The following is a 23,800-nucleotide window of genomic DNA, read 5'->3' as shown; positions in this document are numbered from 1 at the left end:
GCAGGTACCTGCTGCCAGGCTTTTTCCTGCCAGGGCAGAGACACTGCCAAACCCATTTCTTCCATTAACAGAGCTAAGAGGTGTTAAGCATGAAGAGCAGCCCTGTCCACAGCAGGGGAACATTCACACAGATGGGCTCCACTGGAGCACAGAGAGCTCACACAGCACCAGACACGGGTTTAGACAGCGCCAGCACCACACAAAGGAACTGCTACGACCTTGCTAGAGTTTTGTGGGATTTTTATTAATTTTTTTATTATTTTTTGTGGGGTTTTATTTTTTTTTAATACAGGCTAGCGTTGTACCCTTGCTAAAGCTGCTGATTCTGCCACATAAACTAGAACAGAAATTTCTCAGAAATTAAGTCAGTTCCCCTCCTTGTTAATTCACTGTCTGCCTCCCAACTGAACACCGCTCTGGATTTGTGTTTGCAGAAAACATCCCCTGTACAAAGTCTGACGTGCAGCTACACTGTTCTGACTGAGGAATGAAGAAGCCAAGAGTCCACTGAACATTGGATTTTTCCCTGTACAACGTGGCCTGGTGTGGAGTTTGGTCCACCGAGGGCAGCGAGTTAACCGTAGAGATCGTCGTCATTGTCCTCGCTGTACACGTTGCCCCCGCTGCCACCTCCTGTGCCTTGGCTCGGGCCGGCGCCGCCCTGGTTGCCTGAGGGGAACCTGCATGCAGCAGTGCAGGACAGGAGAGAAGACAAGCTGTTCAAAAGCCTCCTTGCAGTTCAGTGCCATACCCTCCCTCTGTGCCAAACCCCAGTGACAACTAAGAAGGAATGGGATGAAGCCTTAGGGAAGGACAGAGGGCTCATGGCTGCTGGCTGTAAAACCTCGCTTGAGGTAAAAGAAAAAAGGGACTTTGGGTGCACCAACAGAGCAGCTACAATCAACCTGCAGCCTACACCCGCCACGCTGTGTTGTGGTGCTCCATGCTCAAGGTTGAATGGGAATGCACAGTGCAAAAGAGGCTTGGTGCCCAGAACCCATCAGAAAGCTGCCCCAGTGCTGTGCTCGGGGGCTGGCTGAGCCACACTGCACAGCCCTCACACCCCACAGGTACCTGAAGCTGCCGAAGCCACGGCTCTGCTGTAGGGTCTGTGCAAACATCTCGTATTTCCTGATGTCGTTGTCACTGACAGAGCGGCGGGCAAAGCGCATGGCCTCCTCAAAGTGATCCCTGCGGATCTCGGGAACAGGATCGTCCTCCTCCACCTCCTGCAGCAGGACAGAGGGGCCAGGTGAGCTGCGTGCCCAAGCTCCACGGGCCCAAGAGCTGCTCACAGCTTCCCCCCAGGTTAGGAGACTCCCAGCACCCTCCACGGCGGGGGCTGGAGAGGTGTGCATGAGTCAGGGCTGCAGAAGGCACCTCCTGAGCAATGCTGACCATGAGGCATCCCAGGAGGGTCCTCAACCTCCCACAAGAAGAGAACAAAGTGCTCCAGCTCCCCGCTCTGCACCAGAGCCCACTCATCCCCGAGGATGACAGAGGAACACATCACACCTCAGGCATGTGGGCAGGGAGAGCTCGGTGTACCACTCACCATGGCAGAAGGGTTGGTTTGCCTCTCACGCTCTCGCCTGATCTCGCTCTCGATGGATTCGCGGATGGCCAGTTTGCAGGCACGCTGGCAAATTTCTGTCAGGTCAGCCCCTGAGAAGCCGTTGGTCATCTTTGCCAGGAAATCCAGGTCAACATCCTAGGGAAAAATAAAAAAGGAAGAGGGGCCGTTCCTTTACACCTCATATCCTCAAGTGACAGAAAAGGTATCTTTAGATCCCAGGGTATCAAGGTACTGTCTTAACTATGGCCAATTTTGGAAAGATCAGCTGTTGAGATTCTCATTTTCAGGAAAAGTTAACCACACACGAAAGCAGGCTACACTCCTCACACCCACCAAGAATCCACAAAGTGGCTGTAAGTGCCTCTGCACTTACAGATTTAGGGTATGACTTGCTCAGGTCTCAGCACGAGGAGTCAAGCAAAACACCATCAGACTGGAAATAGAGATGGGGCACAAGCAGACCAAGACAGCCGACCTCCTCCTCTCCTCCCTCTCAGTTGAGAGGGTATTATTGCAACCTCCTTTGAAACTAAGTAGGTAAGCTTGGCATAGAAAAGCCTGGGCTCCCACCTCATGTCTGTTTTTCTTTGATCAACTCTCAGCTGCCTTATTGCCTCTTCCCAGGCAGGGGACACAGCTCTTGCCTATGACAGGGCTCAGCAGCAACTCACTGCAACTGCTCCTCTTCAATTTTTATTTGACACCTGTGTGTTCTACACTTCTTTTTTTCCCAGAGTGCAAGAATCTTTTCCACCTCACCGTAATAGGCTTTTCTGATCCTGCACCATGAGCAGAACCCCATTATGTGACAAAGAGCTGCTGTGCCTGCAAACCAATTTCTGGCTTTGCTGAAACCTAACCTCAGAGCTCCAGCTTCCTCTCCCATTCTACTACAGGGATGAGCCTCCAGACCTCGGTGCTGTCCACAGCTTGTGAGGAACATAAGCAGCACACAGCAAACCCAAGCCAGAAGCAGTGAGGGTGCAGATTCTACCTTCGCAACTGGTGATTTCCTCAGATTGGCCTTAAGGATTGCAACCCTGGACTTCTCGTCAGGCAGGGGGATGTAGATGAGCTGATCCAGGCGGCCGGGGCGCAGGATGGCTGGGTCAATGATGTCTGGCCTGTTGGTGGCACCGATGATGAAGACGTTCTTCTTGGTGGACATGCCGTCCATCTCGGTCAGGATCTGGTTGATGACACGATCTGCAGCACCGCCGCCGTCACCGATATTCCCGCCTCGGGCCTTGGCGATGGAGTCCAGCTCATCAAAGAAGAGCACACATGGGGCTGCCTGGCGAGCCTGCAAAAAGCAGTGGGCACCATTATTCCATGCTAATACTGCCCAACAAGGAGCATGCTGACTCCACACCAAGCCTTCCTCACCATTAACACAGCTCAAGAGTACCAGAAGCTCTTCTCAAGGAGAGCTTGGAAGAACTGCTCCGGAGCAGTCTCTTGCCACACAACCCCTCCATTAAATTCTCCTGAAGAACAAGCTGGATTTCTCTGAAGTGGGAACATTGTGAACCACGCAGAAAAGCAGTAACTCCAATGCCTAAAGTGAAAAACTGAGCCATTTTGCTGGACTAGAACTCTCCCTGCAAAACCTGAAGATGTCAGCTGGTTATTCAGGCACTGAAGCAGCTCAGATATATCCAATGGAAAGGAGAAATCCAATTGCTGTCTTCAGCTACCTAATGTGTAGTTATGGGAAGCTGGATCTTTCTTCACAGTGTGCAGTGAGAGGAGGAAAGACCACAGGCACAAGGAGGTGCCTGCTACAGTCCTCACGCCTGCACACGTCTCCAGCCCCTAGCCCGGAGGGTGTTGGGAGTCTCATGACCTGGAGACACAGCTGTGAGCAGGGGAGAAAATCCCAGTAAGAAATAAGGAAGAAATTGGTCACAATAAGAGTGCTCCAACACCAGCACGCAGGCCCAGAGAGGTCAGGGATTCTCCAGCCTTCACACATGTCCAGAACTCAATTCCCTGAGCTGATGAAATTTCAAAGTTACCTCCCTAGACAAACAGCTGAACAAACAGTCTCTGAGATTCCCTCCCACCTTGATTTTTCTCCATTCTCCTGCCAATTTTTTTCTAATAGTGCTGTCCCTCACCACAAGAGCAAGGATTCACAGGATAATCCATGCAGACACCTTCTGGGACGGGAGATGACACTATGAAACAAGTGAACAGGAGTGAGTTTCTTTCTAAACTGTGTATATTGCAGGACAAGAACCCATAGGACTGAAAATCTGTAGATGATGACAGTTAATGAGGTGCTAATCAAAGTTTCCAGGGGTGAGGAACATACATGTGCCCTCCTAACCATAGTGTCTGCCAAAGGCACTGGGGAATTTATCACCCTCTTCTGACAGATGCCAACTGCAGTCAGGGAAAAGAGTTTTAAGAGCTATGTTGCTGAAAAGGATTAATTCCAATAACAGGAAAGAGCTCCTGCTCTCAGTGCAAGTGGGGAAAACACAGAAGACACAAAGAAGAAGCAGTAAGACAGATGCAGTGGAGACAAATTTCTGGGGATACCTCAGCACCAAGACAGCACAGAGAGCAGGAGAAACACTTACCTTGTCAAAGATCTCGCGCACGTTGGCTTCAGACTCACCAAACCACATGGTGAGCAATTCTGGCCCCTTGATGGAAATGAAGTTTGCCTGGCACTCGTTGGCAATGGCTTTGGCCAGCAGTGTCTTACCACAGCCTGGTGGCCCATAGAACAGAACCCCTTTTGATGGGGTCATGCCAAATTTGAGGAACTTGTCTGGGTGCTCCACAGGATACTGAAAGAGAGCAAAACAAAAATCTCCCATGGTGAGCCACAAAAGGTTACCTCGGAAGTACAGAACGGTTTGCATGTCAAGGGACCGTCAAAAGACCATCAATCCAAGTCCCCCGCCACAGGAAGGGACACATTTCTCTGAGTCAGTTTTGGTTCTACCAGAAGCACTACCTGAGATTTCTGGTGGATTAAACACAAGATCCTGCCAGGTGCCACTGCAGTTTTTAAGTGGACACTGCCTTGGAAAGGTGCCTAAAACAACCTACTTATCTTTAGGAACTAAGTACAGCTCAGTACTTTCCCAAGTACCAGTTCAGTACTTTCCAGCACACTTAACCTCAGCTTCCCTCTGCCCTGCAGAAGCAAAAGGGAACAGCTCATTACCTAACCTATTTGCTCTGCTCTCCAGAGACAGCAAGGTGTCTGATGTGAGCCTTTATCCTCAGCAACGAGGTCATATACAAGACAGGTGATGATTTTAACATCAGAAAGTTAGACTGAAAATTTAGATTCTTTTATTCACAGACAGGATGTTTCTACAGCACCAGCTGAAAACAGGAATGTATCCAATCCAAACTGCCAGTGCAGACACCTGGAGTTTCCACAGATAATTTGCAACATTTTGTTCTGTTCTTTCCTTTTGTAGAGGGCTTCACAATTACTTCTCACCTGTCCCTGTGCTAAGGCTGACGGGGAGCCCTTCAGAAGGGCTCTGTATGAGCTCTCTGTATGAGCACTTTCATCCACTGCCTGGCAGATACAGCTACCATGTAAGACGATTCTCAGCAGTGGTCCCACTGCTGGTCTCCACTTAAGAGGCAGAACTGTGGTTGTTTATGCATGTTGCACAACACCCACATAAAATGCCACTGCAGACTCAGCTCAGGAAAACATAATGCTGCTTCCCAGCACCTTCCCCAAGTTCACTAAGATGGAACAGCATGGTATTTACAGTCCATTAGAATAAATGCCATAAACCCTCTACATTTACTCTGTTGGCAGCCCAAACAAGAAACTAAAGATATTCTATATTTTATTATAATATTTTTAAACTGGCTAAGCAAAAAATCTGTTGTAATGCCTTACCTGTACAAGCTCCTGGAGTTCCCTCTTTACATCTTCTAGGCCACCAATATCTTCCCAGGTAACTTGTGGCACCTCCACCACAGTCTCCCGAAGAGCAGAAGGGTTGCTCTGGCTCAGAGCCCACTGTTGTTAGAAGAAAGGGTATTATATGAATTCTAACATGTTACATTCTTTTGCTTCAGAGAGACAATTAATTGCACCCATAAGAATATGAGGCACTCCTGCATTACCCTGAAGTCATCCATGGTCACTGCCAGAGAGTTCATCACTTCAGCATCGATGGTTTCATCTTCTAGGTCTATGAGATCCATCTTCTTTCTGATTGCCTGAAGAGCAGCTTCTGAGCAAAGAGCAGCCAAGTCAGCACCAACATGGCCATGGGTCTCGTTTGCCACCTGAAAGCAGAGCACTGACCATGACTCACAGGGACACAAGCAAGGGCAACACATGCACTGGTCCCTCACTGGGAAGGGAGGAGATCAACATCAGGGCTTTGCTGCACATTCAAGACAAGTCCTAACACTCAGGCAAAGACACTGTGCCTTCTACTGCCTACTAGAGATCCAATCTGCATCTGGAATTTAGAAAGGTAACCCTGAGAACTGCAGTTCTTCATTCAGGACAGAGATGACAGGAACCATCCAGCATACAGGTGGTGCAGTGACACCACAATGCTCACCCAGCTGTGTGTGAGCTTTTTCAGGGGGACTGTACTTTTAAAGGCAATGACATAGCAAACAAATCCAGGATGACAGTGGCAAGGCACTTCTAGATTGGAATGATACACATTTGTTTCACTTAGCCATGCCATTCCTAACTAGTGAGTGATAAACTGCTCAGAAGGAATCCCAGGGATCACACACTCATGCAGTTCCAGGCTATCCTAATTGAGCCACTCCACTTGTGCAATCAAGCCTTAACAATACTTCCATTATGAAAGGGAGGACTGGAAATGAGACAAGCTTTCCTAATGGCACACTACTCACCTGCTCCAGATCCACATCATCAGCCAGTTTCATATTTTTTGTGTGGATCTGCAGGATCTCCAGGCGCCCAGTGGCATCAGGGATACCAATATCTACCTCTCTGTCAAAACGACCTGGGGAGCACAAGCACACATTGAGCTGCTGATTCTGCGCACCACAGGAGCTGCTGCCTTCCTCTGACTGAGAAAGGTGATGTTTTCCACAAAATATCAGAAAATGACAGAGTTTTAGGTTTGCCTGCAACATCTATCAGCACATTAGAAGAGACAGATCAGAGGAGGAGGAAAGGTATTAGGCATTTAGGGAAAGTGAGACTACTGTGAGACTAACAGTAAGACCTTGGGATTATACAGCACAGAAGACTGCACATTTAGTAACTTCTTCTGAGCTGCATTTTTGGGAAACAGGCTTCACTGAACCAACATACCATGAGACATTTTTATTTCTATCTTTGTGTCCTTGTTACAAGAGTAAAAAAATACTGAGAGATTTAATTTTTTAGAACCTTCACAGCATTACCCAAGTGGTGAAACACATGAGGAAAACAGGGTCTCACTGCAATATTCACTAAGATGTGTACACCTCTATTTTTCGTCCAGCCACAGCTGTGCTTTCAAATGGCTCACTACACACTTAAGAGGCCAGTTCCCTCTGCACAGTTGATAGGTTTGCTATTACAGACTCTACCAACTGGTCACACACCAGATATTCATGTTTTAAAGACCTGAGTCTCAGAAACTACTGTAGTGTTCATTAATAAAAGAAATCCAAATCAGGTAATTGACAGCCCTCTGCTATCTAATGCATGAACGTCCCCTTAGGCATTTCCTCCTTAAGTGTGTCCTGAAATAGCTTCACCTAATACAGGCTAGCACACTTTTCCCACTCCTAAGTATTATTTCTACACATTCTCACCTAACACGGCACAGAAAACAACATCAAAGGCTGCAAGCCCAGAAAATAATTTCTAGCAAGAAGCTGGAGACAAGTCAATAGTTTATGTAACACATGTTCAGCACGACTTTCTGCTCAATCCTTAGGGGGCCCCAGAAGCATGGCCTGTCACAAAGTGTGCAACACACAGGGAAGAGGGGGCAGGGGTGGTTACCGAATCGCCGGAGCGCTGGGTCGATGCTGTTGGGTCTGTTGGTGGCTGCCATCACGATCACGTGTGCCCTCTGCTTCAGCCCGTCCATGAGGGTCAGCAGCTGAGACACGATGCGACGTTCCACCTCCCCATGGGTCTGTGGGGACACAGAGCAGCACTGGCACCGACAGCTCTACAAGGAGCACGGCAGCCAGCACTGCATGGGAGGCAGCAGATACAGCAGCCACAGAATGGTAACAAATGTCCTGAACTGCATCTAACTCTCCTGGTGTCCAACTGAATTCAGGTGTTAAAGAAATGCTGCTTTACTCTGTAGTGAAACGCAGAGACTCATGCCAGCTGCTACCAAAAAAAAGGGACATGCTAATTTACCTCCTACAGGCTCTCTTTACCTTCTCTCTCTTAGGAGCAATGGCATCCAATTCATCAATGAAGATGATGGCAGGAGCATTCTTCTCTGCTTCTTCAAAGGCTTTCCTCAGGTTGCTTTCAGACTCACCAGCCAGCTTGCTCATGATCTCAGGACCTAAAAAACAGCAATGCTGTGCCATTCAGAAGAAAGGCAGCTAGCCCCAAAAACATGCAGCTGAATATTTTTAGTACAACATCCACATGGGACAAGCTATATTTCAAGCCAAAGCAAATACTATCAATCAAACTCACTAAATCTGCAGCTGAAAGACAAGACCAGCATGCAGAATTAGTTTCTATCGTTATTTTGGTGTTTCCAGTTTACTCTAAGAGAATGCAGCACTAGACAATGAGCTACCTTTAGCTGCCTCTTTCCTTACCCTATTTCACACTTGGTGAGCTTCTCTGTAATGTGCCACCACACACAGTTAATGCCAGTCCTAGCTTGCAAGAGAAGCAATCAAATTATAAGGTGATGAATTACCAGGATAGGGAAGGAAAAAGCTCTATGAAGCCATCTTTAGCTTACATTACACACGTATACATTTACCTTTGTATGATCCTATAAACTAGTTAAAAAAGTCAAAACAACCAACCACAAATGAACAAAAACACAATCCCCATCTCCTCGTAAAGGTTAAATATAAAATTGAAGTGTGTAACCACATTGATCCCAAATGGATGGACAGCATTTCCCTGACATCTACAACTGCTGAACACTAGTGGAGGTTTAGAGATTTATCCTGTTTTTACAGATTTTGCTGTCATGCTGATGGCAGTGGTAATGGAGAGAAAATATGCTTCTGAAGGAACCAAGAAAAATAAACCTGACCCTCAGGCACAGAGAGCTGCCAGCTGCAGAGACACAGGTGTGGGCAGGTGTTCTGAGTATTTCATTATAAGTAACTCACCAGTTCTGATCAGCTCTGTCTGCAGCACTGCCTGCAGCTCCAGATTGGGGCCAGCAGGCAGCGAATCCATGGCTTACTCTGACAGTGTTATTTTCATTATGCAATAGATGTACAAGCATCTGAAGAAACGGCTGGTGCATTAGCATTCAGTGACAGCTTCCACACACTTGAGGAAGTATATGACAGGGTGACATGTGGCTAAAATTAGCCCATTTACATCCACTCTCTTGAGATAAAAGCAAGTCCCTAATCTTACTGCCGGTCACTGCTGTGCTGTCACATGATTGAAACTGGAGAAGAAAAGCTGCATTCCTTCAGTAAAAATGCTCTTATTCCAGCACTGACTAAAATGGGACAGAAAAGCAGTGTGGAAAATTGAGAATCTAGTCCTTAGTAGGTATCAACTAGTATCCATCTCAAGTGCTACAGGTGAGACTTTTAAATAGGAGTTATGCCACTTATAGCTAAGTTCAAAGGATCTCATTATAGTTTCCAGGGAAGTTCCCTCCAAATAATGTACTGTGAAACAAAAGAGGTCTTTGTGCTTTACTTGAGGGCAAAGAGGAATCCAGAACAGCAGCTTCTTTTCTGAACAGAACATGATGGGAGCAAAGCCAGAAGCCCTGCCAGTTCTGCCTTCACCAACACAAATGGAAAGATGGACAGCAAATCCCTGTGTCTCAGCACGATCTTCCAAGCACTCTGCTACAACACAATCAAGCTTCAGGGAAGTGCCACTACACATTCTTCCACACAAAGGACTTCCCAGTGTCCCCAGAGACACGCTTGAAAGAGGTAAGGAAAGATGTCAGGAAGACAATGTGGCCCTACAAGCTCTCTTAACACCATTCCTTACCATAAAATGAACAAGTGAGCACACAGCAGACCTGGAGCCAACGCAGCCACAAAACTTACCATTGATCAGGAAGAAGAAAGCCCCTGTTTCGTTGGCCACCGCTCGGGCAATCAGTGTTTTACCAGTGCCAGGAGGACCATACAGCAGGATCCCACGTGGAGGCTGAGGACAAAGGCAAGGGACTTAGGCTGTGAGTATCTGACTGCTTAAGCAGCTTCACAGTGAATTTGTAAGCATTTGATAATGCAAGTCTGAAATTGTGATGCAAACTCATGCAACAGCTGCCATGTCAGCACTGCTATCAACACCCTTTACTACTTCCCACAACACACAACAAAAACCTTGCCAGTAACTGGCAGCGCTGATTCAAAGCATCACTCTGTTTTACAAGCTGCCAGTGTTCCAGTCTGTGTCCAGAACACGTACGCAAATACCTTCCAAAGACTAGCATTAAAAAAAATCCAAAAACCCACACCACAAATTGCTTACTCCCCTCTCCAATATCTCCTAGATCTCTGTTGTGAAGAGACATCTCCCAGGGCAAGCCCACTTATCCCCCTGCACGTGAGGACATACCTTCACCCCTATGGCCTTGAAGAGAGCAGGGTGTCGGAGGGGAAGCTCCACCATCTCCTTGATTTGAGCCAGCTGCTTCCGGCAGCCACCAATGTCATCATAGCCCACCTCATTCAGTGACTCCTCTTCATCCTGCCCAGGAGGAAACACATCAAACATCTGAGTGAAAACAATAGCTCAACAACCCCTCCCAGTCTACAGAAGCCAGGAGTATGGCTTTTTAGACATTTCTTGCCTGTCTTGAGATTCTCCCTTTCAAGTCTTCCTGATGTCTTCTATAATTGTTTCTTAGCTCTGTCTTCCCAGACATATAAAGAGAATTGCCTGCACGTACTCAGACTTCACTGAAGCCCACCCTCTGGAATGACAGCCTCTGCTGCCAGGTTCCCTACAGACTCTAACACAAAACAAGCTCTGTGACTCTTTGATGGGGCTAATGGAAGTAACAAGAGACAATGTCAGTATAAAATATACTTACTCCACAGAGTAAATGCTATCTATTTGGCATATTCTAGCTGCCAGATACTCAGGTGCAGTGTTACCCTTTGAGACTGACTCCAATTAGCAGAGAATGTTAAGGTCCAGACATACGGATAAGATCATACCAACTCTTCCCTCACAATATCCATCCATTCTCCTGTCCAAACCTTTACTGGCCTCAGTTATTTAGGCCACACTAAAATAATAACATAGCCTAGAATCTCAGAGAGGCTCAGTTCAAGTCCCACCTGTTTCAAGCAGGGGCTGGACCTAACAAACACTGAAGGTCTCAATATTGGAGATTTCTGCCCCTCTCTGGGCTCTGCTCCAAGATTGGGGGAAACATTTTTCCAAGGATCTACTGGGAATTTCCCTTGATCCAGCTTATATTAGTGTGTCCAGTCATGTCCCTGGGCACAGCTCTCAGAAGAAGCCCGGTCATCTATCCCTTCCCATCAGGCAGTCACCAGTAGGCCTTCACCTTCCCTTCTCCAGGGTGCATTATCCCATGATCCCAGTCCCTCCTCCTTCATTCTTGACCACCAGCTCCTCATAATTTTTGTGGCCTAGGCTGAACTTACTCCTGTCTATCTCTGCTGTTGCTGAAGAGGCCAAGTGGGATGCATGGAGTGCCCAGGTGCAGTCTCACAAGGGTCACAGACGTGTTTTTCAGAAGGCAGCTTACAACAAACCAGCACTCACACTATTTACAGGCAGAAAAAGGTACTTATTCTATGAAGTACACACCCACCTCAGCTCATTTTCCCCACATTTCCTACTGTGTACAGTAAGGTTGCCAAAACCTGTCAGACAAGGCCCTCAGGCTGCCACAAGGTTGCAACACTCAAGGCTAGACACCTTAATGAACCGGGGAATTTTTATTTTTTTAACGTATACCATTTGAGGATTTCAAATTTCTCTTAGAAAAAGTGCTCATCACTTTCTTTTCACATGGCATGAAATGTAGCACCACTGTAAGCTCTCTCTGCTATGGATCAAGGGAACATTGGAATCAAAAGATGCATCCATCCAAGCACAGTGTGAAATATCTGGAAGCAGATGCAGAACAGCTGCTGCCAAAGCATGGCATCTCATCAGCAAACCTACCCCCTGGTGCTTTCAGCATATGAGGAAGACACTGGGAGTACCTTTCTCTGACTACCTTCAGCAGCAGCACACCTCCTGAAACCAAAGTTTCTATTACATTCAGTAGATAAAATGTCAAAACAGGAACTGCAAACACTGCTGCCCTCCAGCACTGTCCCAGAAACAGGCTTTGGACAGAGGAGATCCAGCAGGAGCACCATGTGGAGGGTTCTGCTCACCTCTCTTTTGATGGGCTCTCCCTCACAATGGATCACTGTGTCTGGAGCCACTATGCAGTACGGGCTTGGATCTGTCTCCACCACTTTGAACTCCACTGCACGCATCCCTCCACGCACCAGGAAGATGTCACCTGTAAAACCCCACATGTCAGTGGCCTGCTGCAACCCACATCTGCAAAATGCCAACCCCAGTACAAACAGCAGCCCCAGAGTTTAAGGAAGTTGGTCACACAGGCAGACACTATGGCATTTATAACACCGCTTTGCATGTTAAACTCAAGATCTGCATCCACTGCAACAGCCTGAGCACTGTTTCAGTTCTTAAATTTCATCCAGTAAAAAACAGCAAACAATGGAAAAGAATACCCTGCCCAAATACAAACCACAAAGGCAAGAAATCACTTTTTTTTTTTCCCCATTCAGTTTCAATTTAACGTTTTCAGGACAGGCAAAAAGCCCCACCCCAATAACAATTCTGAATTTATTGTAACTAGTTGATACTAGTTATAACTGTTTGTCTCCAGAAGCAGAATAATAGGTAACACTGCACTGTGACCTCTGGCTGACAGACGCTGGATAACTTCGACTTGTGTCTATAGTGTACTTTCATCAAAAGTACATCAAAAGTGTTATGAACACAACCCCAAAAGTCTGCTTGGTTTTCTACTCACTTCCCAATTATTCCTTAAATTACTCCAAATAATGAATTTACTCAGGGTGCCAGCTGGTATACATGTCTCGGTTTCATCTGGGGTAGAGTTCATTTTCTCCCCAGTAGCTAGCTCAGTGCTGGTTTGGATTCAGTTGAGAATAATGCTGATAACACACTGATGTTCCAGCTGTTGCTCAGCACTGTTTACCCTAACTCAAGGACTGCTCAGTTTCCCAGGCTCTGCCAGGGAGCAGGTGCACAAGAAAGCAGGAGGGGGCAGGGCCAGGAGAGCTGACCCAAACTGCCCAGAGGAATATTCCATGCCATAGAACACCATGCCCAGTGCATGAACTGTGGGGATTTCACTGGGAGACATCACACACCGATGAGGGACAGGCTGGGCATTATTCAGCAGGTGGTGAGCAACTATCTCAGGTGTCGTGTAACACCAGTCTTTTTTATCCCTCATGTTTCATCCCCTATCTAATCCATTATTATTATTATTATTATATTTTACTTTGTTTCAATTACAAAAATGTTCTTAACTCCCAGGTTTCTCCTTTTTCCTGATCTGCTCCCCATCCCATGGCTGGGTGGGGAATGAGTAGCTATCTGATATTTAGTCACATGCTGGAATCAAAGGACAACAGTCCTTGGTAGCCAGCACAGGGAAAAAGGGTTGGCATAACAACAGATCCGAGTAGAAGGTGTTAAGACAAATTCGTTATATGCATTCAATATATAATAGCAGCTGGTGATGGTGTTTATTTGTGCTTGTTCTCAGGCTATGTTTTTAACACCTCACTCGGTGTGGGTGCCCCCTGTGGTGAGGTTTATTGTCCTTGCTGCCTGGGCTAACATGATCTTTCTGCTGTTCTTTGCAGTAGTGGCTTATGATGAGATGGAAGCGCTGGTACTGAGAGGAATCTGAGGAGTGAACTGAGCACTGCCATCGGCTCTGTACTTCGGGAGCCATCCACTGGGAACCACTGGTAACTGCACCTCTCCTATATCTCCTGATGTCTTCCTTCCCGACCTCTTTCAATGCCAGGCTGATTACAGTAGCATTTGAACATTTTAAAGATTTTTAACATCCTTTTAATACACCTGAATCCAGGCTGGTTCTTGTCACAGAATTTCCCGAGTTGGAAAGGACCCATGGGGATCACTGAGTTCAACTCTTGGTCCTGCACAGGACAGGCCCAAGGATCATACCATGTGCCTGAGGGTATTGTCCAAATGCTTCTGGAATTCTGGCAAGCTTGGTGCTGTGCAACAGGATGTCACTGAATGTGATTCAGGTCTTGTTTTCAGTTAATAGATTTAAGAACATCACCCAGAGGGGAAAGTGTCCACGCCAGTGACTACCTAAAACATTCTGAACTCCCGAACAAGTGTGGAATCCTGAAAAACTAGTAAATATGTGGAAAAAGGTGTGCTGTCAGGCTGGCAGATCCAGAGAGACACAAATTACTGCAATGTGCTGGGACCTGGCCCAGCACATTGGAAGCCCGTTCCATATTATTCCATACTCTAAGAGGAAAAAAAGGTCTTTGGATCTGATGACAAAACATCAGGCACTGAGGCTACTCCATCCCAGGAACAGGCAAAGCATGGTTTTCAGAGGGAGTATTGCATTCCTTATTGTGCAACAGCCTCTGAAAAACAAAATGATGCAATGGACTGCTCATGATGACATGGAGAGCAAAGGCTGGTGGGACCAGCAAACTTTGGGACAAACATTCAGCAAAAGCTGCCTGGACTGCCCCTGTCCAGCCAACACTTTTACATGCTGTGGAAGGAGACAAAGTTCCTGTAGTGCACATAAAAAATATGCTGGGATAAACAGTCTGGGTCACTGCTGCCTCAGGCAAAGGCATGCCCACACATGGTTCTGCTTTTCTACACATTGTTCTGCTTTTTCTCAAGGACCTGGGTGGACTCTGTGGGTGATGTGGGAGGATAGAAAAGCCCAGTGTAAGGGTCAAGGTGATTTGATTTTAGGTGAGAGTAGGAAATTCACTAAATTGCATGATGGTAATTGTTACATGATGCTCATGTGATCACTTCTATAGCAGCTATATGCACATCACCACATTCAGCACCTCACAGCAGCTGACTCCACCACTCCACATGCGGTGATCTAAACCTGAATCCCCTTCAATTACCACATTAATGAAGGATGGACTCTGATGAAATTGGATAAGCACAACATAAACCAAATCAATTGACTGATATGCAGGCAACTTACCAATCATATCACATGGTAGCAACTTAGTTTAATGAGATTTTCTCCCAAGTACCACCTGAGCCTTTCTTATGCTCTTCCATCTCATACAGCTAAAAAAAAATGCAAGAGAACTACCAAATTGCCCTGCCAACCAGCAGCAGCAATTACTCCTTCTGAAGATTAAGGAAAATTTATATCATCACTAGCAAAATCTCTCCCTACAGATGCTGGTCTAATGCCTCATGGAGATCTGTGCCAGCTTCTAGAAATTCTCTGTATTTAGTCTCAGCACTAGCTCACACTTGCGGCCATGAGGACTTGAATGACAGGCATTATTACCTTTCCTGATAGGTCTGTAAGCTTCCAAGAAGTAGGGCTTGAGATAGACCTCAAACAGATTCCCTGTGATCCCTTCTACCGTGTCATCAATTGGCAGCACGTGGATACGTTTGCCATATTTCACATCTGGGCAAGGCTGGATGCTGCAGAAGAAGAAAACTCCAGTTAGCGCTGGACTTACACCTCAGTGTTACACCTGGACAAGAAAAGACATGCCCCTTCCCAGGAAAGAACATCCAAAAACCATCAAAAGCCTTGGTGAGACTTCCTACCCACACAGAAATATTTCAGTGCTGACAAGGCAAAAATCATACCCACCAAGAGCTAGTCTTCACAGCACACACTTGCTGTTACTCCTTTCAGCCCTGTTCAAGACCACTGGAGAATTTAATAGCTGTCTCCTACCCTTCTGCTCTTCTGCAGACCCCCTCTCCACATTCACACATCTCTAATATAGCCTAAAGACCTGTAAGAGTCATGAGGAAGTTTTTATATCAACAAGCTACTGCAGAACCAGCTGCAAGGAAAAGTGAGTTGGGGAAAACACTTTCTTCCCTCCTCTCTCTCACTACAGTGCTCAAAGTCCCTGATGCTGGCTACATTAATTCCAAGCAAAGGCTCTCACAGTACCAACCAGAGGTAAGTACCTTTGCAGCCATGTGTAGGTCAGTCCCACTTCCTGAGGGCTGATGAGTAGGTTGAAGGCTGAAAGCCCTTTTCCCTTTTAAATACATTTATTATTTTGTTACAGTAATTATTTTGTAATGTAGCACAACAGCCTACTGTAGCAACAGCTCAAAGTATCCAGCTGCGGCAGAAACTGGCTTCACCAGCTAAGAAAAGCCAAGGAACTGCAGCTGAGTACACAGCTTCCCGTATGTGATATGTGACTTTTATTAGACTCCTAATGGATTCTTTTTCTTTTACCATGTGCATCACAGAGAGGACACAGCAAGAGGGTAAAAGACAAGAGACCGTCCCAGAAGGAAAATACCTGACGCACCACAATCGGGAAGTGTTAGCATAATTATCTGGATTTTGGCAGAAACCAGGACACTGTAACACTATAAGCAGCTAAATATTTGCAATAAAAACTCTGAGGGCAAGTGAGTGAAAATTCCCTGACCTTGCAAGGAATCAAGACAATTGGTAACACATTTGGGAGACTGAGAACCACTACAGACACAGTGCTAACAGAGAAGACAAGAGACTCCAACAGAAATCTCACATCAGGTTAAAGTAAGAATTCACCTCTACTTTAAACCAAAGATACACAGCACCATTTTTAACCAATTACAGTGGTGTTTAAGACTTGCATTTTTAGAGGTAAAGGGATGGGTGGAACAGCATAATTTCTCTCATCTACTAAGTTTGTATGAAAAACGTTTTGCATTGAAAAATTAACACAGATATCACTTCAGAAAGTCTGGTGTCATAACCAGGCTCTCATTTTCTCAGAGACAATTCTTAGGAGGACAAGAAGCTGTTAGCCCTCCCTTATTTAAACCTGCAAATTACCACTAATTATGTTCAGGAAATGCTCACGTGCTACCATTCTACCCACTCCCATCACAGAATGGGACCTATTAAAGCAGAGATACATATTTCCAACTTTTACTACTACTTTTAAGGTCCCCCCAATTCAAATAATTTTATGATTCTACTTCCCACAAGTGCCGCACAACAAAAGCCCTGGAACATTTTTTAAGCATTCCTAATTTAATAATGATTTTAAAATAAAAACTGGAATATAAATATCATTGGGGCATTTTTAATCTTGTTATTTGTCTGCTCCACCTTTTTTCTGGCATTCATTTTTAACAGGTTTTAACTTGTTTTTGCAAGAGGGCAGCTCAGATACTATGAGATAATGTGCGATGCTGCTAATGCTTTCCACAGGAAACACTGTGTCCTCACCTGATCACATCACCCAGGCGCACTCTCAGGTTGTTGCGAACAACCCTATTCATGCGAATCTTCTCATCTGAGCAGGTATCATCTGACAGAACAATGCACACTGCTTCTCTCCTCTTCTTTCCTTTGAGCAGAACAGTGTCTCCTCTGAACAGCTGCAGTTCATCCATCTTTGCCTGTAACCAGCAAAGTGTTAGAATAAGCTTTTGAAAAAACAGGAATTCAAGTATTTGAAGGAGTTATTTGACTTTGAAAATTACAACTTGGAAGTGATATACTAAACCCAGAGGACAGAGACTCTTACTACAGTAGTATAGAGCTAATCCTGAAACCAGAGGAAGGGCACAAGCCCAACTGAATCCTACAAACTGAGGCTCAAAAAGCATTTTGTTAAGGAGGAGTGTCAGGAAACAAGACAACCCTCCCTCAGTGGTAACAGCTGTAGTTTCTGACATAAACACTTGTACTCATGTTGCAAAGTTACATTTCAAGTTAACAGACAGCAACAGCTTGCAAATTAGCAGATTAAATGCTTTGCCTCTACAGATGACGCACCTGGGACAGTGACACAACACTGTTGTCTTCATTGATGGCTTCGTCAACAATTAACCGATTGGGCCTGTTCTTCTGCTTCAGAATCGCAGTCGACAAGTCATCGGCTTTAGAGCTGGGAGAGAAAACACAGCTTATGAGCCTGCATGATACCGGCCCTGCCCAGCCACCTCGTTTTCATCTTCACTTTCTAAAAGTTTCTTTGTTGTCTTGTCTTTTAGACACTCTATGTGTTTGTAGCACAAAGGAGAACATTACTTCCCAGGGACCAGTTGCAGGAGTTCAAGGAAGGATGTCTTCTGCCAGTAAAAGTAACTATGAGCTTCCAATGGATACAGCTATGAAGCTATCCATGAAAAGAAGTGGTCAGTGAGATCTTGCTGACTGTAAGATGTTTTGCCTCAATGAATTAGTCAGACTCATCTGAGATCACATGTAACTGCTGCCAACAAAACAAAAGTTCAAGTCTATTTGGCGTCAAATCCCAGATAAATAGCAGCATTAAAGGACAATGCTGGGGCAACCCTGTCAGGAAGAGCTGTAAGAGTTAAGCCTGTAGATGCCTGTTTGTTAAACCTAGCAAGCTGTAGAAATATTCAAGTGCTCACAAAAAATGATTTTGTGTTGGGGGTTTTTAGCTGTTTTCCATAACGTCACAAAAGTCACTGCAGCTCTGGCCTATAATGCCACCAAGAAATACAAGAGATAATTCACTTCCCTTGACAAAATGGAGCAAGTAAAAGATCAAGGAAATGGAAGAAGGGCAGATTAACTGTTCTCCTTCAAAATCTAATACAGCAAATAATTCACACTATGACAGATTATGAACTGAAACCAACTTATTCTAGAGGAGCTCTTGAGAGCTGTACATTAGCCACACACAAAAGGGGTGGAGTGCTGTAGCTTCCCCCAGTGGGCTGACTACTTTCTCCAAGTGTGTGGCTGTGCCAAGGTCAGAAGAGAAAACCTTGCATAGTCTGACTTGATTCTGAAAGAAAATAAATTAAAATAAATTAAAATAAAGTCTTCCCCTGACCTAAGAAAGCAGCAAGCACTGGTAAAAAGCAGGGAGCTTCACGGACAATGGCAGCAGCCATAACTTTGGCTCCATCTCACCCTTTTTGAGACAGAATGATCAGAAGAAACCAATCCTTGAGTGGAAAGGGCAGTGCTTGGCATGTTCACTGCATTTTTAAGAGTCCATCAGAGAGGGGTGACATACCTACGGTGTGATGTTACCCAGGTCCCTCCCCACCTCAAGGCAGAGGCTTTTCCAAGACAGGCTATGCAGTGTTGGCTCCCTTCTCTGCCACGTAAAATGGGAAACAATACCAAGCAAGTCCGTGACAGCAGCCAGCTTGCTTTCAAAAGGGTTTCAAGCTTCCCTTAAACACTAGTATCACAGGAAACATGTTGCAAACCACAGGCAACATTATTTTAAGTGAACAAAAGTTGTAAAAGATTTTCTTTCCCGGACTGCCAGCACTATTGAAAGTTACCTTTTTCCTCTTTATTAAAGAGCGCAAGAGGTAAAAAGGACACAATAAAAGCTGCTGGATACATCCTAGACAGGGCTCATGAATTCCACAACGAATCTAAAACTGTGAGTCCTAAAAAGCCTGCAATTTCCAGGAAAACTGAGAGAATAGTAAGTAAACTGAACAAATACATTATCAGGGCAGATTATGGTTAAACAGTGCATAAAAACCAAATACCTACTTCTAAGGACTTTGCCTCCTCTTTAGCTCGTGGCCACTGGAAACTGACCCAGCAAACAGATTTCAGAATTTCAGCTAGGGGACACCAGGGAGACACAATACTCCTTATGTGGGTTACCCAGAGTGTGACTGTAACTCCTCCCTCTGCACACAAGATGTGAGTCCCAAGGCCTTTTGATAAGAAACCACTGCCAGACTTCGGCTATGTGAAATGCTGCTGAAACTAAGTGTCTGTCCCTTGGGATGCAGGGACTGCCATTACAGCCGAAAAACCAGCCGGGAACACCAGATCAAAAACAAACAGCAGACAGGCCGGGTAACAACCGGAGGCTTTTCAAGCAACACTCCACACAAAACAAAAGCTGCAAAAAACTGGAGAGGAAGTTTGGATAGCACTTGACATGCAGCAGTGCAGAAGAACACAGCAAGAATCCACTTGGTTCTGCTAAATAAGAGAAAAAAGTTTTGGTATGGAAGAACTGAACCTACATTTCCCTGGATCAATATCAGATGCACTCAGAGTGATCAAAAAGGATTGGAGGCATTAAAAATGGAATAAAAGTGTACAAGGAAGAGCACCCAGGGAGCTAAATGTGCAGGGTCAGCTTCAGCGCTCTGACCCCACAGGTCTGCAGAGGAAAAAACAAAGCTGCTACAAAATTACATGTCAGCTAGGCATGGAAATGATGTCATTTCTCCTGCAGACAAGGGTAAGGTTTAGACAGACAAGCATTACCCATCTTTCAGCAGCAATTTATAATATTGTTATCATCACCATTTGCCCCCACTGCATCCCTCCAGGGGTTCCTCATGCTGCAGCTGAAATAACAGGGCAAAAGAGATCTGTGCACCTCAACCATGATCAGACAAACCCCAACAACAGTGGGAAGGAGAGCACAAACACAAAACACCAAGCAGGAAAGCCTAAGGCATGAGCTGGGACTCTCTCCTGCCAGGAAACTTTGGGAAAGGACAGGGACAGAAAGCTAACCCAGGTAATATTTGAAGTTCTTTGATGAGCCTGGTCAGAGACAGCCTGGTGGAAACCTTCCAAATCACCTCCCTGACCTACCCAGTTCGTCAGCTCCCTCACACGCTTTCCCTCTCACCCCTTTCTTTCCCTGACTTAACAAAGACACAAACTGAACACAAAATGTAGCTTTAGAGCTGTTTTGGAATTAAAAAGTAATTCAAGGTCTGTATTAAGCTGCCCTTAGACAGAAGCCAGAAGTGAGGACACAATCAACTGCACAGCAAATGGCCAAGCTTGCACATAAAGTGCAAGACATCTATAAAACTGAAGCAAAGATGTATTGGCCCTAAAGGCCAACCATGAGCAGGCTCCCTCAGCCTCCTTTTCTCTCGCAGTAATGCAGTTCAACAGCTTTACTTCACATATGGGATGACCAGGGGGACTTCCTACAACTTACAGACTCACAGAATAACCTGAGCTGGAAGGGACCCATCAGGATTATCAAGCCTAACTCCTGGCCCTGCATAGGACAGCCCCAACAATCCCACCATGTACCTGAGATCATTGTCCAAATGCTTCCTGACCTCTGCCAGGCTTGGTGCTGTGACAACTTCCCTGGGGAGCCTGTTCCAGTGACTGACCACCTTCAGGATAAACCTCTTCCTGGTATCCAACCTCAGGCTCCCCTGACACAGCCTCATGGATTTAATTACACCAGTGGTGGTTTCTCTCCATGTCAGAGCTTCCCTTGTTCAACAACTGATAACGCCCAGAGCCATCACAGGGCAGGGTATGAAGAACAAGAGCAGAAAGTGGTTACCAATTAGTGATTCTTCTGAAAATGATAACCAACCTCCAAAGCCCTGCTTAAAGTAAGGAAACAAGCTGTTTCCTTTCCTTCAAGCCCGTGCTAAAAACAAGGGAGAAGGCACTTCCCAGAATGATTCCAGCTGCAGTAACGAAAGTGAAATCAGCCATGTCTTCTGCACACTGACGTGATTTTTTTTACCACCATCGTTGTGAAATCACTTCCCAGATAAAAACCTGTGAGCAATTCCTTACCAATCTGAACATATAATTTACAGACTAAACTGCTCTTCCCAGGTAGGTATTAAAGAAAATAGTCATAAAGCATTTTTATCCCCAAGTGAAGTATCTGAAGTATGTGGTGACTACAGACACTGAGGTAAGACAACAAAGGGGGCAGTTTAGACACACTGGGGAGAAACAAGTTTTCAACACTGTTTCAGACAGGCTGGGAGAGGAAAACAGGGATCCCTCAGAAATCACACTCTCTTAGCTTTTGGAATGCTACTTGCCATGCTGAGGCTCGGTTCAGCAAGATGGCTGCCAGCAGCTGTGACAAAAAATGGCATCTAAAAAGTAACCGTGATCCAGATGCAAACAAACTTTTTCTGGTCCCTGCGTGAGTGAGAAAAACTTTGCTGAAGTAGAAATACCTTTTTAAAAACACTGTTAACCTCACCCAGGTCCACAACAGGGGTCTGGGAATGTCACTTCCACTACAGACACGGAATGCCTGGCACACTTCGCTTGAACTGACCCCGCAGGGCCAAGCAGTTTTAGATTCCAGAAGTTGTTTCAAAGAGGGAAAACCTACTCAAAGAACACCAAAATACACTAAATGGGACTAAAAGTGCCTCTAGCGAAGTCAAAAAGTCACTTTCAGAATTTCTAAATTGGGAAAATTTATTTTTTGGGTTCTATTTCACTCCGCTCAAAATGCACGTGGGCTGCGTGCGGAGACTGTTACTCACTGCTGGGGAGCACGGAAGACGATCCTCAGCCTGTAACTGAGCACAGCCGACAAGAGTGAGGCAAGACACCCGAGACGGAAACACCGCCGAGCGCCTCGGCCCTGCCCGGCACAACATGTCGGCCTCGGCTAGCGCCGAATCACTCGCCAGCCCCGGCTCCCGGGCCGCTGCGAGCAGAAGGAGCCCGGGACGGGGCTGGAAAACAAAGCTCTCCGTAGTTCATGGCCCGGCGGGCGGGCGGCCCTAGGCCCGGCGGAGGCACGGCGGGAGGCCCGGCGCGGCCTCGCCCCCCCGCCATGACTCGACACTTCCCGGCCAGGCCCGGCCGTGGCGGGGCGGGCGGCGGGAAGCGGTTCATCCCCGTTCCGGCGCCGCTTTTGCCCGCCTGGGGCCCGCGGACCGCCCCGGGTGAAGCGGGCAGGCCGGAGCGGGCCCAGGCCGCAGCGGGGCCTAGGCCGCGGGGAGGCGGTGGGGCCCGCACTTACTCGGATCCCGAGGCCATGGCGCTGCGGGGTGGGGGAGAGGGGCGGCGGACGGCGGCTCCTCGGGGCGGGCGGGGAGTCCGGAGGGTCGCGGGGGTCGCGGGCGGCGGGCGGAGGGTTCGGGGCGTCCGCGCTGCTTGAGCCTCAGCGCCGACTCATCGGCGAGGGGAGCCCCGCCCACGCCGCCTCGCCTGCCTAGCAACAGCGTATTTCCGCCAATCGGAAATTCCGGCCGGCCGCCGTCTCGGCCAATGGGTGAGAGCGAAAAAGAAAGACGGGGGGCTCCGCCCGAGCCACGCCCCTCTGTGTGCCCTGGCCAATCGTCACCAGCCAGGCGCCACTATGCGCAGCCAATCGCAATGCCGCTCACCTTCGAGCGACAGCTGCTGCGAGGCCAATGGCGAAGAGCCACCGACGGGAACATGCGGGAGGGAAGTCCCGCCTTCATAGCCACCGCTGATTGAGCAGCTCCGGAGGGCAGAGCCAATCGGAAGGGGCGTGGTGCGCACGCGCGCCTCTTCCCGCCACTCAGGGCCGCCTCGTTCCTGCTCGTGGTCGGGAATGGCCGCCGCCTCAGGGTGTGGGGGGGCTGGGCCCGCCCTGACACGGCACCGGCACCGGCCGCCAGGCCAGGCTGCTCAGGCCGCATCCAGCCCGCCCTCGAACGCTCACAGCGAGCCAGGGGCAGCCACAGCTTCTGTGGGCAGCCTGTGCAGGGCCTCAGCACCCTCACAGGGTAAAATTTCATCCCAATACCGCATCTAACCGTGTCCTCTGTTAGTTTGAAACAGTTATCCCTCATCCAGTCGCTCTATGTCATTGTCAAAAGTCCCTCTCCAGCGCTGCTGGGGCCCCTTGAAGGCGTGGGAATCCCGGGGCCTTTCCCAGTCTGAACAATCCCAGCTCTCTGGGTCACAGCAGAGCTGCTCCATCCCTCTGATCACCTTGGTGGCTCCTCTGTGCTGGCTCCAGCTGGTCCCTGTGGTTCCTGTGCTGGGAGCCCAGGGCTGGATGCAGGGCTCCAGGTGGGTCTCAGCAGAGCAGAGC

General features: G+C 47.2%; 1 protein-coding gene across 1 annotated transcript; it reads right to left on the bottom strand.

Annotated features, from left to right (window-relative positions):
• Positions 1-226: 226 nt before the first annotated feature.
• VCP (valosin containing protein) lies at positions 227-22,864 on the bottom strand. Its single transcript, XM_058043923.1, has 17 exons — positions 22,757-22,864; positions 17,806-17,917; positions 17,254-17,426; positions 15,337-15,479; positions 12,116-12,246; positions 10,311-10,442; positions 9,794-9,896; positions 7,949-8,082; positions 7,557-7,692; positions 6,449-6,561; positions 5,693-5,857; positions 5,463-5,585; positions 4,165-4,377; positions 2,571-2,879; positions 1,556-1,711; positions 1,075-1,229; positions 227-680 (listed from the first exon to the last, which is right to left on the bottom strand). Exons 1-17 carry the CDS (start codon positions 22,771-22,773, stop codon positions 575-577), a joined length of 2,421 nt encoding a protein of 806 aa, XP_057899906.1. The 5' UTR covers positions 22,774-22,864; the 3' UTR covers positions 227-574.
• Between the last annotated feature and the right edge of the window lie 936 nt (positions 22,865-23,800).

Source organism: Melospiza georgiana, chromosome Z, assembly GCF_028018845.1.
Source record: "Melospiza georgiana isolate bMelGeo1 chromosome Z, bMelGeo1.pri, whole genome shotgun sequence".
NCBI lineage: Eukaryota > Metazoa > Chordata > Aves > Passeriformes > Passerellidae > Melospiza > Melospiza georgiana.
The sequence above is the reverse complement of the archived record's forward strand: the minus strand, read 5'-3'. Positions and strand labels throughout refer to the sequence as shown.

What these genes read in the sequence shown, in the direction of transcription:
- VCP (XM_058043923.1), bottom strand. An exon ending in TTACAGACCTATCAGGAAAG is followed by an intron (nt 12,247 to 15,336) that starts GTAATAATGCCT and finishes GGGGTTTTACAG; the next exon opens with GTGACATCTTCCTGGTGCGT. An exon ending in AAACCAACCCTTCTGCCATG is followed by an intron (nt 1,230 to 1,555) that starts GTGAGTGGTACA and finishes GTCCTGCTGCAG; the next exon opens with GAGGTGGAGGAGGACGATCC.